Below are 15,503 nucleotides of genomic sequence, written 5' to 3' on the forward strand. Positions count from 1 at the left end.
TCACCCTGGTACAAGCTTAACGGCAGCTACAGGGGGTATTTACTCTGCATTTTACCTCAAACACAAAATACACTGAAATGTGGTGCTGGAACAGCGTCGAGTGCTTTGCTGAGAGCGAGGAGGCGCGAGCTTTCATCACAACGGGGATCTCCCTGAAGGGGAGCGTAGCCACCAAGGCAGCCGGCACCGCGTGGTGTGAGCGTCACGGCAGCCATTACCTCTCTTCTTGGTTTCCTCGTCCACTTCTTCTTTTGTCTTGACAGAGGAAACACAAACACAGCGGTCACATTATTCTGTCAACAGCAGAACTTGTTTCCAGCAGTGTACACCAGTTAACGAGAATACATATGCAACGTTATTACTGCAGTCATAATGGTAATTTACTGGACACATAAAGCAGTGATAAAAATGACTCAACAGGAGCTACATTGCATATTGGACACTTTCTTAACACCACGACTATAGCCGGTCAACTTAACAACATGTCTGACATGTTTCATCGTGTAATGTGGAATTTTTTATATTTAGTATAATTACAATATTGAATATTACTTAATTTTATGGAAACAAACATTCATAACTCCATTATAATGAATAAATATGATATCCAGTAGATTGTTTTAATGACCTAAAATTTTGAATGTCACAATCATCCAAATTTTAGAAAAAACATTAAAGTATATAACACATATTGACTAAACATATAGCGAGTGTGTGTTTTGCGAAAGCGTGTGCCTGTGTGCAACTTCTAAAATGTGCTGTTTTATTTTTGAGAATGTTTTATTTTGTTATTTATGAATGTTTATATTTGTTAGCGTATATTGATAAAAGCTCCATTGTCTGCATTAAATCCAACTGAGTCAAATGCCTTTCCATGGTCTCAAATGATTTTCATTGTGTCCTGCACCTCTGATTCACACGGTTGGCTATGTACAGTGTGAAAGAAGTTCAACATACAAACATACAGGTATGAAGGTAGAGGGAATTCTTTAGCATTTTTCAGAATATGACCTGTGGCATGTATCACAGTAAAATTATTATGTATTTTTGTAAAATTGTATTTGAGAAACAAAAGCCAAAATATGTAGGTTTTTGTGACCAATATAATTCATAATAAGAGTTTTTTTGGGTTAGATCGTGTAAATATATAAATGTGTCGTTAAAACCCACCACCACCCGACACTACCAACTAGTAAGGGTTGTCACGTAAACAGAACGTGCCAATTCGTCACTAGTACAGCACACCGGTGTGTTGGACAGCCAAGCCACAACATTTACAATCTGAGTACGACGTTTGGCCAGTAATTACAACTAGCTTCATTAGGCGACAGCCACAGATTTGTGGTTGTGACAAACTGGCATGTTCTGTTTACGTGACAACCCTTACTAGTTGGCTGTGTCGGGTGGTGGCAGGTTTTAACGACACATTAATATATTTACGTGATCTAACCCAAAAAAAACTATTATATAAAAGCCAAAATGTTGTTATTATTATCTATGGTACCTTTTTGGCAGTATCAAAAATTATGAAAAATAATAATAGATTTTACCCTTTATGGTAATAAAACAGGTGTTGTTTTTTCTTGCTGTGGTTGTCCCACCTGATGACGATTGCTTGTGTTGCGGTAGAAACGTCGTGATCTATAATTTTTCTACCTACGTGACTTTACCGAAATAACCAAAGAGTATGGATTCCTGCAGTCACGAAAGCTTCAAATCAAGATTGAGGTGTTGAGATGTTCAAACACCAAAGAGATACCTTTTGCAAGGCATCAAGTTTGCATTATCCACACGTACTTGTGGCAAACAAACATGCATTGACTTTGAAACTGATTGGCCTACACCAGAGACAGCCTTCTGTATGGCCTTGCCTTTCATCATTGCTTTGGACATATCCAGTTTGTATGGGGTTTTTAAGCTATTGGAGGAAACTGGAGAACCCAGAGGAATGTATATAAACTCCACATGGAAAGTTGGGAATCAAACCCAGGGCCTTCTTGCAGCGAGGTATAATTGTGACTTCTGCACCACACTGTAGAAAATATATTAAATCCCAGATTTGCTGATGACATCGTGATGATGACAACCAATGGAAGTGAAGTACAGGGAATGACAGAAGAACCTGATTAGGAAGGCTGTGAGTGGTCAAGATAAATATGAGCAACCAAATGTCACGTGCAACAAGTTCCCTAAACAACTGGAAACAGCTGTTGGAAGAAAACAAATCAAAGTAGGAACACCTAGCGCAGTTATTGAAGGTGAATCGGGATCAACATGATCTAACAAAGAGGCAGACAATAGTAAGTTGTAGTGCTTCTAAAATCATGAATTGGACAACGAAAAGGACCATGCAAGACCAATGTGCCTAAAGAAGAATGGTGTTAATCAGTGGGTATTATCTGCTATGCCTTGTGCACCAGAAAAGTGGACATTGACAGACAAAATGTAACAACATGGAGAGGTGCATGCTTGCAACTCCATTCCGATACAGGATGAGGAACAGGGATTACAAGACACACGTGGACTGTTAGGAAGAGTGGGTGGGTTGAGGTGATGGCCGGTGAGACGAACGGTGGAGTGGCAGCTGGTGGAGTGAGCGCGCCCAAGAGGACGTCAAACAGAGAGATGGAGCGGTAGAGTCGGCTGGTGTGCAGCTGTGAGGTGGATTGTCGCATTGCGAAACCGAGAGAGACTGCGGCAGCTTGGCAAGGCCTTCACGCAGCAGTGGATAAATGATGGTTGCTGATGGTGATCAAGTATCAAACCACACTTTGTCTCCAGTTGGCATGAGACTGATAAGCGCTTATCAGCAGATGTTTTAAAATTGTTAAAAGCTTTGCATTACAAAATGTTTACTGTTCACGCTGTTGTCTTTACTGCACTGTAAAAGTAGGGAGCTGCATAGGGAGCCACAGAGTTGAATGTGGGTGCAACAGCTGTGTTTGGAAGCAGAGCATGGGAACCTCTGCTGCACCGCGTGGCTGGACGCTGTCACGACGATGCCATCAGCAAATAGGAGACGTTCAGAGTCTCTCTGTGTTTATTTATTCCTCTATTTTTATCAAATTCAGGTTTTGGGATAAAACATCTTCAATGTTGCTGTAAAGAACTGTGTTGAAAGCATCTCTCCTTGTCTGACTCCCCTTCTCGTGTGTGTTTGAGTAAAACCTCTATAAGCTGGACTCGAGTCAGCCACGATTCAGGTCGAGCTACAGAAGCTCTCTGAACATAAATAAATAAATAAACCCCCAAAAGCTCTGACTGCAGCCCTGTCCGTGCACTTGTGAACCTGCACGCAGTAAGATGCGGCATTCTGCAGTGAATTGCAACTTTTAAATCACTCAACGAGTAGGAGTTAGTGACGTTAGGAATCACCCGGTAAGAACAGGGTGCAGTCTTGATTTCATAGTTAATGTAAGTCACAAAGGGAACATCCCTGTGATGCATTGGGTAGAGTAAAACCCCAGCTAGTCGGACTAATAGGGGAGCCCTGGTCCGGCTGGCTGACAAGTCTGGCTAGCTGCACATACAACCATGTTTAGCAATTAAAATTTACGAAAAATGCGTTTTCAATGCTAGATATAAATCCATGAAAAAATCAGTACTGCATTGATGGTGCATTGTGCTGCACTGACCTCACCACTGAGTTGTTGTGAAGCCCTCTGAGAATGATACAGAGGACACAAAACCAGAGAGAGACAGCGAGAGACACGAAGGAGGAGAAGGGAGCCGGAGGCAGGGCTCTAGGAAGCTAAACCCAACGACACAACGCCACACAGTCACCAGGCATGTGAGAGCATGCACTGTGGCCATGTGCTGAGGTGGCACAGGAGGCAGCGCAGGTCTATTCTATCGCCTGCACTGGTCTGGCTAAGTGCAACATCCGGCTAGCTGGGAATTTACATTATTATAATTGTGTTTACACATATGTCTCGTGTTTATTCGTGGTGTAGTAACGGATTAAACATATTTAATTCCATCCCCATGCTTCGCTACAATTAACAAAGTGAGCCTCCGTGTTACCTTCGCCTTCCAAACGCCGACGCGGCTGTCCAGCGGCGCCTCCTCATCAGCCGAGGTTCTGCTCCTCCTGACCACCGCTGCCGACACAGAGACAGGACCAGGTGAGTGCTGACACAGAGACAGAGCCAGGTGAGTGCTGACACAGAGACAGAGCCAGGTGAGTGGTGACACAGAGACAGAGCCAGGTGAGTGCTGACACAGAGACAGAGCCAGGTGAGTGCTGACACAGAGACAGAGCCAGGTGAGTGCTGACACAGAGACAGAGCCAGGTGAGTGCTGACACAGAGACAGAGCCAGGCGAGTGCCGACACAGAGACAGGGCCAGGTGTGTGCTGACACAGAGACAGGGCCAGGTGAGTGCTGACACAGAGACAGGGCCAGGTGAGTGCTGACACAGAGACAGGGCCAGGTGAGTGCTGACACAGAGACAGGGCCAGGTGAGTGCTGACACACAGACAGGGCCAGGTGAGTGGTGACACAGAGACAGGGCCAGGTGAGTGCTGACACAGAGACAGGGCCAGGTGAGTGCTGACACACAGACAGGGCCAGGTGAGCGCACACGAGGGAGGGAGGGCGCCCAACAACTCCACGGCACCACGCACGGCTACGGAGCGATGTCTGAATTTCACGCAGCCAGAATTCCTCACGCCACTAAGAAGCTTCCATAGCAATATCCAACACACATCCAACAATGGATTCCCTTCTCAGCAGAGATCTTACAAACAGCCTGGGGAAGTCGAGGTATATTGTCTCTTGTCAACAACGTATCCATAATCAGAATCACCACAGTAAACTCTGTTGGGTTTTAGTCACTTATGTCAATCATACTATGGTGGGTGTGCCACAATATACAAGACAGGATCATATAAAAAAAAACATTCATATTTGGTTTAAACCAATGGCAATAGTGAAAAATGTGACTTCCCAGTTTGGGTATGGTTGTGGAAGGGAATCTTGCATTGATTCAGGGTTGGAGTCACCGTGGAACCAGAGAGAATACTACAGAAGGATGGACGCACAGCTCATCACGAGACCCCCGGTCCTCACTAAAACCCAACACAGAGGCCAACGGCGTAAACCATGCGGCCCAACCTGCAGGAGCGGCGTGCACCTCCGCCTCGTAGCCGTACAGCTTCTGCACCTTGACCACGTCGCAGGGACTCAGCGAGTTGCTCTGTCCCATGTGCAGCATGGACAGAACGTTCCTGGGGATGATCGTTGGGTTGCGCTCATCCACAGAGGCTGCCAACCTGCAAGATACACGTGCTCAGCCTGCATTCATAGCAACAACCACAGCTATATACACACGCACTCATACACACAGCCTACATAAACCCACTCATACATACAGCCTACATAGCACACTCATACACACAGCCTATACACACACAGCCTAATATACCCACTCATACACAGCCTACATAGCACACTCATATATAGCCTACATACACACAGCCTACATAAACACAGCCTAATAAACCCACGCATACACACAGCCTACATAGCACACTCATATACAGCCTACATACACAGACTACAACGCCTACTCATGCACACAGACGACATAGCACACTCATGCACATAGCCTACATAAACACAACAACACCCGCCATTCGTCACTAAGTGGTGATAACGTCACCATGGAGCTTGTGCCAGGCCAGGTGCACTTTGAGGCTATGTGAAGTGTCGAAGGCTCACTGACAGGAGGTCACGGGATAGACCCAGGTACCATGGGTTGGCTGACTGAGATGACTGGCAGATGCACCACCTGTGCCCCCTACTGTGCCAACTTGCTGCATTTTAGCTGCTCGTTGTTGTGAGCGACGCTCCTCTGCCCTCCGTTTTTATTGGAGGGCGACTGCCTCCAACTGACCAATAATGTTCTGCAAAAACCTCCTCCATAGATGCCGATCTTGACACTGCTGGTGAACTTTCAAGTCTCCGGCAAGTTCTCTCAGCTCCACATCTTTCTGTGCTGCCTCAGTTCATCTCTTTTCCAACCTGTGTCGCACCCATTTAGCCCCCTCTATCCAGGCAAACAGAAGCTGCTTGGGCATGCGGTGGATGGTCAACGCAGCCTCGCCTGCCGGAGGACTGTGTCCAGATATGGAGTAATGTTACACGCACACACACGTACATGCTGTAGTGCATGATGGAGCTGCAGTCGTAGGGTGCTGCCAAATCCTGTTCGTTTGATTTGATGTCCACAATCTGATCTCTCCATTCTGTAAACAATAAGACAAGCACGTGGTGTGCAGCATCACATTGCTAATGTCACTACCACAGTACAACACCTGTAACTGGTCCTCTAGCATTACTCAGCATCTTGGTTTCACTACCACAGTACAGCACCTGAATGTTCCTTCAGCATTACTCGGCATTATTGTAATTGAAAACTATTTCTACATTCAGACTGCAGGGTGTGTTTATTCCAGCTGCGCTTTATTTAACCTGGTTGCCAAATCGCCACAATGTGCCCACTCCTATCAGCTCTCAGAAGCTAAGTTAGGCTCAAGGCTTGGATAGTGCTTGGGATGTGTGACGACCACGCATCCAACAGGTGCAGAAGGCATTGTGGGGAGCAGAGGGCAGTGCAGCACAATGCACTGTGGTTCTGTACTCCATCCCCTTCACTAACCCGCCAGGCCAGCATTGTGAAGTTTGGTGAAATAACCTCCATGGCCAATAGGACACAGGGAGACCCTCATCTAGCAGTGGACTGTCTCATGTATAACATCATAGATCCATTATTTATTTACTAACATACTTTATTTAACCATCAGATGGATTATTTCTGCCTGTCTTTTATGGATTTTTGAAAGATCATAGAGACTCGAGACAGCATCTGAGTGGTCTCTATGTAAGACAGCACCACGATTTGTCATCTCTTGCTGTGTTCTCTCTTTAGCCACATGAGTGCCCAATGAGATTCATGTAACTATGAAACTAGGATGTATTTAAACTTGTATTAAATCTTCTTCTTCCTAGCGTTGTTCCCGCTGTGGCGCAGGGTCCGCTTTTCGGCATTGTCTTCTCCATTTGGCTCGGTCCAGGGCATCTTCAGGGGATGCGTTGACCGTCTTCATGTCTTCCTTTATTCGGTCCATCCATCGCTTCTTCGGACGTCCGCGTGGACGGCGGCCCTCTGGCTCAATACGCACGGCAGTCTTGGCCACTGATGACTCTTCACTTCGCATCACATGGCCGTACCACCGAAGCCTTGCCTCAAGCATCTTGTCCACAATGGGGGCCACACCAAGTCGCTTCCGAACGTCTTCGTTCCTGACACGATCCCATCGAGTGAGCCCGAGGCTCCATCTGAGCATCCTCATCTCCATGGTGTGGAGAGCTTGTTCGTGTACAGTTGTGGCTGGCCAGCACTCGGATCCATAGAGTGCCACCGGTCGGACGATGGTCTTGTATATTTTTCCCTTCAGCCTATCCGGCATTTTCCGATCACAGATGACTCCGGTGACTTGCCTCCATTTCACCCACGCCGCATTGACTCGTGACCTCACATCAGTCGTGATGCTACCATCTGAGCTGATGGTGGAGCCCAGGTACTTAAAGTCCGTCACTTTCTTCAGATCTTCTCCGTCAATACTGATGGTGCCGTCGGTTTGGGGGCCACACTCCATATACTCCGTCTTTTTGATGTTGAACCTCATCCCGTTTTCGTCCAAACGTTCCTTCCACAGGCGCGTTTGTCTTTCCACTTCTCCTCTCGCTTCATCTGAGAGGAGGACATCATCCGCGTAGAGAATTGACCATGGAAGGGGCGTGTGCAGGTCGGCAGTGATCGTGTCCATGCACAGGATAAACAGGAGTGGTGACAGGGCCGATCCTTGGTGCACTCCAACGCTGATGGGAAATGGCGGTGATATGCCCACTGCACACCTGACTGCACTGGTGACGTTCTTGTATAGGAGTTGCACCCAATGCACGTAGGTTTCAGGGACTCCATGGGATCGAAGCGAGTGCCAGATGAGGTCGTGGGGGACCCTGTCAAATGCCTTTTCAAGGTCGAGGAACGACACGTGCACAGCTTTGTTCTTCTCTCTGTGCCTCTCCAGCAGGAGCCTCGCCGCGAATATGGCATCCGTAGTGCCACATCCTTTGACGAAGCCGCATTGGTTGGGTGATAGGGTGATGATGTTTCTAATCCTCGTGTCCAAAACTCGCTCAAAGATCTTCATCGCATGACACAGGAGCCTGATTGGCCTGTAATTCGAGCATTCTGCCACGTCCCCTTTACCCTTCCAAATTGGAACCGTCGTGCTGGTCGACCAGGCTTCTGGGACCTCACTGGTGCTCGTGATGGTGCTGAAGAGCTGGGTAAGGAGGGCAGCACCCTGCCTGCCAAGGATCTTCCAGGCCTCAGCAGGGATAAACTTGTATTAAATCATTGTGTTTAATCGTCTATAACTGTTTCCATTATTTACCATGAGATAAATCAATTATATTAAAATCTCTTGATTAATGTCATTTATTTGACCACGAGGGCCTATTCAGGGTGCGTATTTCTCGTTATTATCGCCCCAGTGAGACGTTAATTTGCTCCGTGCCCTTTAGGGGAGCTCCACCGAGCCGGGCGGCTACGGTGCCGCATTCATGTGGCCGAGCAAGGCTGGCGAGCCGCTCGTTGAACAACTGCAGGGAGCACGATGCTCGTGTTCGCTCGCACGAGCCTCCATCGTCCCCGGTCCAGCAGCGCAGAGGCACGAGCCAGGCAGAGGCACAGGGAGGGTGCATTCCCAACACCTCTCGTACGCACCATCTTCAACTGGGTGTTCATGGGAAGTGGACTTAGGTGCATCGCTCACGTGCTGCTGCCTGTAAGGGTGTGCAGGTTACACAGACGATTGCTTGTTCGCGATGTTGAGGCGTGTTTCCACTTCCCATGGTTCATCTGATGTCCAGAGGCTGTCAGATGCTGCCGAGTATTGGCAATGTGTGCTGTGAGGTGTGACTGGAAACTTCATGTGCACCACCTTCCCTTGGATAATTAATTAGTCTATATGTTGAACGTCTTTCGCACGGTACGTAGCCCACCGTGCTAATCGGAGGTGCGGAAATCGGAGGTGCAGTCTGGTTTAATCTAGAATGAGACATTTTCCACCCTTTATTACCCCGACATTATTCACAGTATGTTATGTGTTGATTAAACATCTCTCTCAAGAAAATATCTTCACCAGACAGACGGTGGCTGCTGAGGGTGATGCTGCTGCTGATGTCTCTCACCTTCCTTGATGTTCTCTGGCACCACCCAGACGTGCTTGTCACGGTCGCTCCGGCAGTGCTCGTGCTGGAAGCCGAGCGCGTGCATCAACTCGTGCAGAACCGTGCCCTTGGTCACCTTGCCGGGCTCCAGGGACAGCGGCTGCTCCCCCCCCTGCTTCCCCAGCAGTGACCAGCTCTTGCTGAGATGCCTGGAGGAAACGAGGCATGAGATGTTTAAAATGTTAACAAATGTTATCTTATCCAAAGTAACCATGAATCTTGCCTTTCGTGACTGCAGTAATACATACTCTTTGGGTCTTTGGATAAAGTCACGTAGATAGAAAAATAAAAAAATCACGAACTGCCTCGGCAGTTCTCCCACTATATTTTTCACCTGAGGACGATTGCTTGTGTTGCGATCGAAACGTCGTGATTTTGTTTTATTTTTTCTGCCATAGCCTTATTTAAAACTTGAGTAATTACTACTGCCGTACAAAGCACACGTTCTGCATAAGTTGGAGTACTGTTGTCATATCTGGGGTGCAGCACTCAGTTACTGCCTCGCTGCTCTTGTACACATTCAACGTTAAGCTGTCAGGGTGATTGATGAACCAGAACTCACTCATTCATCCACTCACTGGTGGTCAGTCACCTCCTTATCACTCTTCTATCACCACGATGACCGATCTCGTGAACTTCACTTATTGATTCCTCCACCCATGTTGAGACGGTTTGGTCTCAGCCACGCCGAGTTCACCCACCGCACTGCAGCTCACCACGCTTCTCTTCCTGATTCCTCCCTTGCGCTGCTCCTCTTGGATTTTGCTCCCGCAGTCACTTTCCCCAGCTCTTATAACCGTGCTCAATTCAACACACGTGTGAACGCTTCCTGTTACAACTGGGCCTGTGCTCAACAACCGTGTTAAATACATTTATTGAAGTTCCCACTATCTTCATTACTTCACCGTGCTACCACCCATCAGAGTCCCAACAGAGGGCAGTGAGTGGCCATGGCAAGCACAGAAAATGCATTGGTTCCAATAAATCCAAACGCAATTACAAATGCTACTGCAACATAAACACAGCATGGCACAGAGGAGAGTGGAACTAAGCGCACCCTGCTAAAAGCTCAAAAATCAGTGCAGGCCTTGTCTCGTTTACACGAGTACCACGAGAGAGTGTTTGAATGATGGGAGTGAATGATGGGATTGAATGATGGGAGTGAATTATGGGAATTAATAATGGGAGTGAATGATGGGAGTAAATGTTGGGAGTTAATGTTGGGAGTTAATGATGGGAGTAAATTATGGGAATGAATGATGGGAGTAAATGTTGGGAGTTAATGTTGGGAGTTAATGATGGGATTGAATGATGGGAGTTAATGATGGGAGTAAATTATGGGAATGAATGATGGGAGTAAATGTTGGGAGTTAATGTTGGGAGTTAATGATGGGATTGAATGATGGGAGTTAATGATGGGAGTTAATGATGGGAGTGATCATGGGAGTTAATGATGGGAGTTAATGCTGGGAGTGAATGTTGGGGGTTAATGATGGGGGTGAATGATGGGAGTGAATGCTCGGTGTGAATGCTGGGTGTAAATACTGGTATTGAAAGCTGAGTGTGGATGCTAGGAGTGAATACTGGTAGAAAATGCTTGGAGTGAATTCTTTGTGTGAATCTGGGGTGTGAATCCCTCACCCGTCGCCCAAGTTCTGGATGTGAATGAAGTCCGTTTCGCCTGCGCGGGGTTTGAACCGGACGCAGGTTTTCTTCTCAAACTCTTGTGTCGCCCGCATGATCGCTTCCATGTCATAGTCGTCTGACAAAAGCAGAATGCCCAAGTATATTTATTAATGGCACACGAGTGATTTGTACACTGACACAGTGTCAGTCACTAATCCCACATTAGAATCCACTCATATGCAGGGCCGTACCCGTAGAGCCCGACTCTGACACGAAGGAACTCGAGTGAGAAGCAATAGCTCGCTCTCTTGGCTTTGACATCGCCATGAAGAGCCTGGAGGTGGCTCGGTGGCTCAGGGGTGATGTCTCTTCACAGACACTGAGCCAGCACCACTGAGATCCTGGGATCCACACTGGGTTTCAGCCACCCTGATAAAACTGGGCTCTCAAGCGTAGTGAGCTCAAGGTCTCTGCCTGATCACCAATTACTGTCATCAAACCGCATCGCATTGTATTTGGGATTTGACCTACACGGGCATACATGGGTATATAACCGCAGTGATGAATGCAAGCACTCCTGTGATGTCATGAGATGGACAGGACAGGAGGGAGTGCCGTGCACTGTGGGGTGCAGGAGGCCGGCTGAAGGGGCTTCGGCTACCCAGCAGCGATCCCCCCGGCATTCCGTGCCACACCACTCCATGCCCCATGCCGTGCAGCGCCACGCTGCGTTGTGCCGCTCTCTACGACCGCTCCACACGGCTGCTTTGTCTATCAACGCAACACGCCAATGGCCCCTTCGCTATGCTCCTGGGATCTACACGGTCGGGTGGCCCTGTGGTCTAAGTGCATTGCACACAATAGGAAGCTTGGCTCTCAACCACAATCTGGTTGAGGATCAACTCAGCCCATCATCCCTCTTGGGTTGATAAAATAAGACGCATCACACGTGAGGGAATGTGGAATTTCCACCACTGCTCATTTCAGCAGCGATGCACCACCGGTCCTTAGAAGAGAAGGCGCTCTCATTGACTTGGAATGACGGGGATTCCTGCCTGCCCGACTGCTTGAGACCCAGCCCTGCCCCTGACCACGCCGGTGTCTTTGTAAAGCGCATCACAGGGAGCGCACTGCAGCATGGGGTTTCTGTGCCACTGTAATGCGCACAGTCGCTGCACGTGACTGTACGGGGCTGGTTCTCCAGACACATGACCTCCACTGAGTAACACTCGTAATCGCGTCATTGCCAATCACGTGACCGAAGCCGAGTGAAACTCTCCTGGTACACGGCTGGCATGGTGAGAATCGGCATGGTTACAATGGGCATCACGGTCTAGCGGAACTCTGGTGAGGCTGGCCACGGTGCGGAGCGGTCGTGTCTCCCTCTGGCGCGGGAGCCGTGAGTGGTCGTGTGATGTCATGAGATGAATTTACACACGAGGCACGGGACACACGGCCGCCTCACTCGCGCCTCGCTCGCTCTTCACGAGCGCCTCAGAACTCGCTCGCACCTTGCTGGCGTATCACTCACGCTTCACTGGTGCCTCAAAAGCATCTCGCTCGCACGTTACTCAGTCCTCACTAGCACCTCACTCACACCTCACATGCATCTTAATAACGCCTCACTGGCGAATGAATAATGCCTTACAAACACCTCAATCACGCTTCACTCACGTATCAATAATGCCTCACTCGCATATCAATAACGCTTGGATCAGTATCAACAGTGAACTGGATTCAAGGTGATATTGCCGTGATTACACTGAAACATAAAAAAGGAGATGAGCACATTGTGAAACCTGCAGCACGGAGGAGAATGAGCGCGCTGTGGTGCGGGAGGCACTCACAGAAGGCAGTGGAGAGCTTGTACGGGACGCACACCTGGCCACCCGGACCCTGGGGCCAGCGTCCCACTCTGCCTGTGGAGACGCCGTCCATGAGTCCACAAGGTGAGGGCGCTCCTGCCGAGACACAGTACACGGGGAAGGCGCCAGCACGCGCTCCAGAGCGCCGCTCTCACCACAGCAGCAGCAGCGGCATGGCGAGCGAGCGTCTCCGTGTAACGACGACATTCACCACCACCACAGCCCTGCAGCGCCCTCAACCAGCACAGCAAATCTGCTCCCCCAGCCAGCGACAAGGAACAAACCTGGGAGCGTGGTTCAAGGCTCACTGCACTCTGTGCTCTAGCCAACGGTAATGGAGGGGCAGACCGCTGACAGCCTTTGGGGTGGCAGTGGCCACGTGGTAGCTGCGCGAAGCAGTCTGGGTACTTCTAAGGTGTAATGAAGCTTCTGGTGCAGGAAAACGTCAGAGCAGCTGGAATGCACAAGAAGCTGCTTAACCCTACAGTTTGGTGATGTCTTTTTCATAACTCAAGTGCTTGAGTGATGTAAAATGTAATAATGTAGTCAGAAAAAATAGCGTGTGTTTAAATGTCTGCATAGGTGTCCTGAACAATGCGTCTGGTATTCAGGAGTTTTAATACCAGGGGAAGAATGTGTTCTTGTAGCAGGGGATAGCGCTTGAACGAGTATTGCATTCAATTTACTTTCACATTTTTCCACAACAGTGCAGGTTAACCTGGAGCCACATTTGTGTACTACAGGGCATCACTGCCTGCACCTGAGGTCGTTCTTTGCAGACATGGCTATCGCCTAAGTCAGCTGCTTATAACGACAGAATAGCCATGATTGTGAGTACCTCGCATGCTGCTTCCCTTCACTTCCTGGTGCAGCTGCAAAACAAAGACAGACAGCTGAGTCAACACAAACGCACGTGACGGCTGCTCTTGCTCAGAGCCACTGCAAGCGCTGCTGCAGGTTGTAGAGAAGAGGTGGCGAGGTGTGCACATGTACAGCTATCACTCCACTGCTGGATGAGGGCCTCTGCACACCGTGCGGGCTCTGAGGGTTATTGAACCAGATTCCATCACGCTGGTCGGTGTGGGTTGGTGAAGCATACACGTGGACACATAGAAGTACAGTACAACAATGGGTTTTGCTGCACTGCCTGTTGCTGCCCATGACGTAGCCCCACAATGAGGCACAGCGGCTCCTTATGAACACAGCCCTGGCGACACCACCCGTGCGTTGCTTGGGGTACCTTGGTAAACAATCTCATCGCGTCTTCCTTAGTGCAGGCACCAGCATCTCTGTGCGTGGTACCGGCTCCTGCTCGGGCTCCTGCACACACACACAAAAATAGAGACAAAGCTCCTCCATATAGCCTTGACAGACTGTTAGGGTAAGTGCTGTTAGTGAGCACCTATGGAGGCCAGAACGGCACACGAGGGGGTGGATGGCCAGCACCACGCCCGACCGCCTTTGTTTCCCTAGTGGCGATGTTTGCACACCATACCAGGTAAATATTTGAAGCTAAGTCGACCTAGGGGAGGCCCAGGACCGGTACAGATAATCATCACTGGTGTTGGCCGTGAGCGGGAATCAAACTCGGGTCGCCGGGTTTGTAGTGCAGCGCGCTAACCACTACGCTACCGCTCATGGAGCCAGGAGACTCTGTGAGCTGTGACTGTCTCACAGGGCAGCCACGCTGGAGCTGTTCCTTGGGCTCACTGACGCTGCAGTGGCTGCTGCTGTGGCTGCTACTGTAATTGTGGGTGCAGTGGCTGATACTGCTGCTCATGTGGCTCCTGCTGCTCATGTGGCTGCTGCTGCTGTGGCTGTTGCTGCTGCTGTGGCTGCAGTGGCTGTTGCTGCTGCTGTGGCTGCTGCTGTTGCTGCTGCTGCGGCTGCTGTGGCTGCTGCTGCTGTTGCGGCTGCTGCTGCTATGGTGGCTGCTGCTATAGTGGATGCTGCTGCTGCTTCTATGGCTGTTGCTGCTGTGGCTGCTGCTGCTGCCGGGCACCTGTAGAGGAGCCAGGCTGCGATGTGGCTGTGCTGGGCGTCGCTGTTGCCGGCTCTCGCTCGAACATCTCCTTGATCTTCTCCACGTCCCCGTCGCTGAGGCTGTGGCCGCCCCCAAAGCGTTGCGTGCTGCTCTTGTGCTTGGGGAGCATGGTCGCGCTCTTCCCGTCTCTGGAGCCAGCCGTCCTGTGGGCACATGGTGGCATCGTCGATACGTGCCGCCACAGTGCGCACGGAACTGCTCTAAACGGGACAGCGGTCACACGGCAAGGACGCAGCTCCCATACACGCAGCACAGCCCCGCTGCTGTGTGCGGAGAGCTGCACTTGGCGGCTGTCAAGAGAACGGCCGTCTCCACACACGGTGGCCGTGCGGTGCCTCCTATAAGGAGCAATGTGCACTTCCTCCAGACTTGAGCACTCAGCTCGTGCACCCTGCAGGCAGAGGGGGCTGCGCTGTGAGACGGTTGCACTGCACCAATCGACCCTGGTAATCAGCTGGGCCATGCTGTGGTTACAGAGCTCCAGTCGTCATGGGAAGGTCAGAGTTCTAATCCTGGTTGGGGTCACTTGGCCCTATCAACCCTCCTGGCTCAATACAAAAACATCACATTGCAAACATTGAACAGTGATTGCACTATGGGCAGACTGGCCCTGCCACGGGAATGTGGAATGTCACCATTAGCTCAGGGCAGCCGATGGAGATAAG

At 49.7% G+C, this 15,503-nt stretch overlaps 2 protein-coding genes across 2 annotated transcripts in view; both read right to left on the minus strand.

Moving 5' to 3' along the window:
* LOC133359101 (uncharacterized) overlaps window positions 1-15,503 on the minus strand; it is a 600,431-nt gene that overhangs the window by 430,581 nt on the left and 154,347 nt on the right. The window lies entirely within an intron of this gene.
* LOC133359140 (astacin-like metalloprotease toxin 5) lies at window positions 13-12,876 on the minus strand. Its single transcript, XM_061577538.1, has 7 exons — window positions 12,777-12,876; window positions 10,945-11,065; window positions 9,265-9,452; window positions 6,161-6,248; window positions 5,116-5,273; window positions 4,024-4,100; window positions 13-255 (listed from the first exon to the last, which is right to left on the minus strand). The coding sequence occupies exons 1-7, from the start codon at window positions 12,865-12,867 to the stop codon at window positions 136-138; spliced, it is 843 nt and encodes a 280-aa protein (XP_061433522.1). The 5' UTR covers window positions 12,868-12,876; the 3' UTR covers window positions 13-135.

Source organism: Lethenteron reissneri, chromosome 64 (genome assembly GCF_015708825.2).
Source record: "Lethenteron reissneri isolate LAM-NWPU_2019-01 chromosome 64, ASM1570882v1, whole genome shotgun sequence".
Lineage (NCBI taxonomy): Eukaryota > Metazoa > Chordata > Hyperoartia > Petromyzontiformes > Petromyzontidae > Lethenteron > Lethenteron reissneri.